The 3,667-nt window shown below is 54.9% G+C and overlaps 1 protein-coding gene across 1 annotated transcript; it reads right to left on the bottom strand.

The window, feature by feature from the left end:
- Positions 1 to 1,395: 1,395 nt before the first annotated feature.
- On the bottom strand, positions 1,396 to 2,767 carry LOC126994955 (uncharacterized; the record flags this gene model as incomplete). The annotated part of the gene is made up of 1 exon (XM_050854219.1): positions 1,396 to 2,767. A coding segment is annotated over exon 1 (1,243 nt), but the record flags the coding sequence as incomplete, so codon positions are not given.
- Between the last annotated feature and the right edge of the window lie 900 nt (positions 2,768 to 3,667).

Below are 3,667 nucleotides of genomic sequence, written 5' to 3'. Positions count from 1 at the left end.
GTCCAATCCTCGACTATGCTTCTGGGGTGTGTTTTTCTGGATATTTGGGAGATGTTAGACTTTTAGAAGCTGTTCAGAGAAGGTGGACTAAGAAAATCATTGGGTACTGTGACGTACCTTATAGGGATCGTCTCGCGCAATTGTCTCTATTCGATCAAAGGCAGACTGATTAGAGCTGATCCTTTTATGGTGTTTAAAATTTCAAAAGGACTTTGTCCAGATCTTGAACATTTGCTGATGATAAATCCCAATAGGGACATTAGAGGCCACTCCTATAAGCTTTATGTTTCTCGCTGTAAGACTGAGGTGAGAGCTCGCTTCTTCTCACTGAGAGTATTTAACATATGGACAGTGGCGTAGCTAGGTATTTATCATTGGGGGGCACCTGGGGGGCACAGCTGACTATGGGGGGGCACTAGATGAGCCGAACAAGCCCATACAGCTGGGGAGTTTGCGGGAGACTGGGGAGTGGGGACTTACTTTCACAGTCAGTCAGTCAGTGACCGATCGTACGGTACGATCGGTCACTGACTCTGTGTTATGTCCAGAACGCGTACACTACAAGAGAGAGACACGTACAAACAGAAGGCATAATATAAAATTTGTAAGGATAACTGGTGTAATTTGAGGCTGAGGGTAAATTATCAGTAGAAATTATTTATAATACTGCATGGCTGTGCTCCCTCAGCCCTAGTGGGACATCACGGTTCCCACGCGACACAGCAGCCGTGGCCAGTGGGTGGGCACCTGGGGGGCACCGGCTTCTTGTGGGGGGGCACGTGCCCACCCATTCCCCCCCGTAACTACGCCCCTCCATATGGAACAGCTTGCCGGATTCTATTGTTTCTGTCATCTCGGCGCATTCATTCAAATGGTCTGATTTCATACGAGTTTGATTAATTTGTTCTTGTGGTTTGGTTGTTCTTTGGGCGTTTTGTATTATTGTTATTGACTGTGGCTTGAAGACAGTAGTTGTCCGTGCCATCTTGCGATGTCATATTAGCCAACCATCTGACCATTTTCATGAAAACCGTCAGTTGTAGTTTTGGTTGGAGACATCGAACAGTTTTTGGATGGGGCGTGCCCCCATCCAGGTAAGAAATTCAGGTAAGAAATCCACCCCATACTACCACATGCTGTCCAGAAGACCACCTATCAACCCGGACTCTAGATTCTAGGAATAAAGATGAGCTCCTGGAGGGCAGCATGAGCCAATGCAAGATGGCACCACTATAAACACTCGCCTGCGCCAGAACGGGCTGGGCCGACCATCAGGCCCCACCGGAAAGAAGCCTTGGACCGACCATCAGGAATCCAGGATCCACCCGGAAGAAGCCTACCGGCGCAATATGCCAAGACGTAAAAAAAAAAATAAAAAAAAATCCACATCATTACCACTTGCACACCCACACGCACCCATCAGTGGATCTTCAAGTTGCATCTCCACCTTGTTCTCAAGTTTCATGAAATAACAGTTGCTTTTGTTGTCGCGAGGGGGAGCGGGTGGTCCAACGGTGTGCCCCGCGAAGAACATAGGGGCAGGTGTCCAGATCTCCTCACACGGGAACTTCCTGAATCCCTCAAATTCTGTGAGTTCAACACGTGAATCTTGCCATTCAAAAAGCATTACGAACTCCATGCTGGCCTTTCCTTCCACAGTGGTTATCTTGTCAATCGTCTTAACTTGTAGTACCTCGCTGGAAATGTAGCTCTGTTGGTCGTACTCGTGGAAAGGGGCGACTTGTGTATCGTAGTTTTTAGCTTTAATTAAATACGGTTTGTCGCAGTACCTTTGAACACTCCCGTCTGGGGACCCTGTCCGTTGGTCACACATTTCTCTACGTAACAGACACATGCCGTTGTCAGAGGAGAAATAGAGGGCGTTACAGTGTGTGAAGGTGAGGAGCTTTGAGGTAGATTCTGTATCAGAGTCCTTGGAATTGTCTATGAAGTCAGCCAGACCTGTGTGGTGCCAGCGACGGCGGCCCATCACCCACGACCCCTGGTGGAGCTCTTCGCTGTGTAGTCTTGAGCTCAGCGTCCACCCCAACGCCCCCTGGTAGATGGAGCTCGTTATCTTCCCTTGGAAGTAAAATGTCCCGTCCGGCAGCGTCCTGAGGGTGTAGTGGCGGTCAAAGACTGTGATGTGGCCGAAGAGGGTGTACTTCAGGCCTTCAGGAACCAGGCAGAGCACACAGTCCAGCTCCCTGAGGCACGCCCGCTGCCCCGCCCCGCCGCCCGCTAGCAGCACGGGGCAGAGGGCAGCGGGGCCAGGATCCATTTCTTCAGTACTACTCGCCCAGGTCAAATACTTCCCTGTGGAGCAGTTGTGCGCCTCAACCAACGCCGCTTCCGTCGGAAGGTCTCCTCCAAGGCTTCGACACAGAAGCAGAAACTCCTGGTAGCCTCCAGGCCCCTGGAGCATCACCGTCCGTGGGGGGGTCGACAAGCAGGGGTCCTCCGGCAGCTCTTCTTCCAATGTCAGGGAAAAGTGATAATCATACCAAGAGTCGTCCAGGGGGTGAGTGAGGAGGTTCCGGGCCACTAAAGCAAAACAGTCAGCAGGAATTCGATTCCCTCCCCCTTCCTCTTCCTCCTCCGCCTCCTTCCCCGTCAAAAGGGTGAGCCCGGTGACCATGCCGGTAAACTTGTTATTCAAGCACACCTCCACCCCGTCCTGCCACCCCTGCCACCCACTCAAGCCGTCGATAGGGATGCCATGGCGGCGGCCGTGCACGGACGCCCACACCTGAGGAGGAAAGAAATATCGCCCATTACTCGCCTATCAATTACTCCCCTATCCCCTGTCGCTCACTCCCCCATCCCCTGCCCTTCACTTCCTCATCCCTTGCCCCTCACTCCCCCATCCCCTGCCCCTCACTTCCTCATCCCTTGCCCCTCACTCCCCCATCCCCTGCCCATCACTCCCCCATCCCCTGCCCATCACTCCCCCATCCCCTGCCCATCACTCCCCCAATCCCCTGTCGCTCACTTATCCATCCCCTGCCCCTCACTCCCTCATCCCTTGCCCCTCACTCCCCCATCCCCTGCCCCTCACTCCCACATCCCCTGCCCCTCACTTCCTCATCCCTTGCCCCTCACTCCCCATCACCTGCCCTCACTTCCTCATCCCTTGCCTCTCACTCCCCATCCCCTGCCCATCACTCCCCATCCCCTGTCTCACTCCCCATCCCCTGCACTTCACTCCCCATCCCTTGTCGCTCACTTATCCATCCCCCTGCCCCTCACTCCCCATCCCTGCCCCTCACCCCCATCCCCTGCCCCTAACTCCCCCATCCCCTGCCCTCACTCCCCATCTCCTGCCCCTCACTCCCCATCCCCTGCCCATCAACTCCAACTCTGTCGCTCACTTATCCATCCCTGCCTCACTCCCCATCCCTTGCCCTCACTCCCCATCCCCTGCCCCTCACTCCCCATCCCCTGCCCCTCACTCCCTATGCATCCCCTGCCCCTCACTCCCCATCCCCTGCCCCTCACTCCCCATCCCCTGCCCCTCACTCCCCATCCCTTGCCCATCACTCCCCCATCCCCTGCCCCTCACTCCCCATCCCTTGCCCCTCACTCCCCATCCCTGCCCCTCACTCCCCATCCCCTGCCCCTCACTCCCCATCCCCTGTCTCTCACTCCCCATCCCTGCCCCTCACTC

This window comes from Eriocheir sinensis, unplaced genomic scaffold (genome assembly GCF_024679095.1).
Source record: "Eriocheir sinensis breed Jianghai 21 unplaced genomic scaffold, ASM2467909v1 Scaffold935, whole genome shotgun sequence".
In the NCBI taxonomy this organism is placed as follows: Eukaryota; Metazoa; Arthropoda; class Malacostraca; order Decapoda; family Varunidae; genus Eriocheir; species Eriocheir sinensis.
This window is presented reverse-complemented; position numbering and strand designations above follow the sequence as displayed.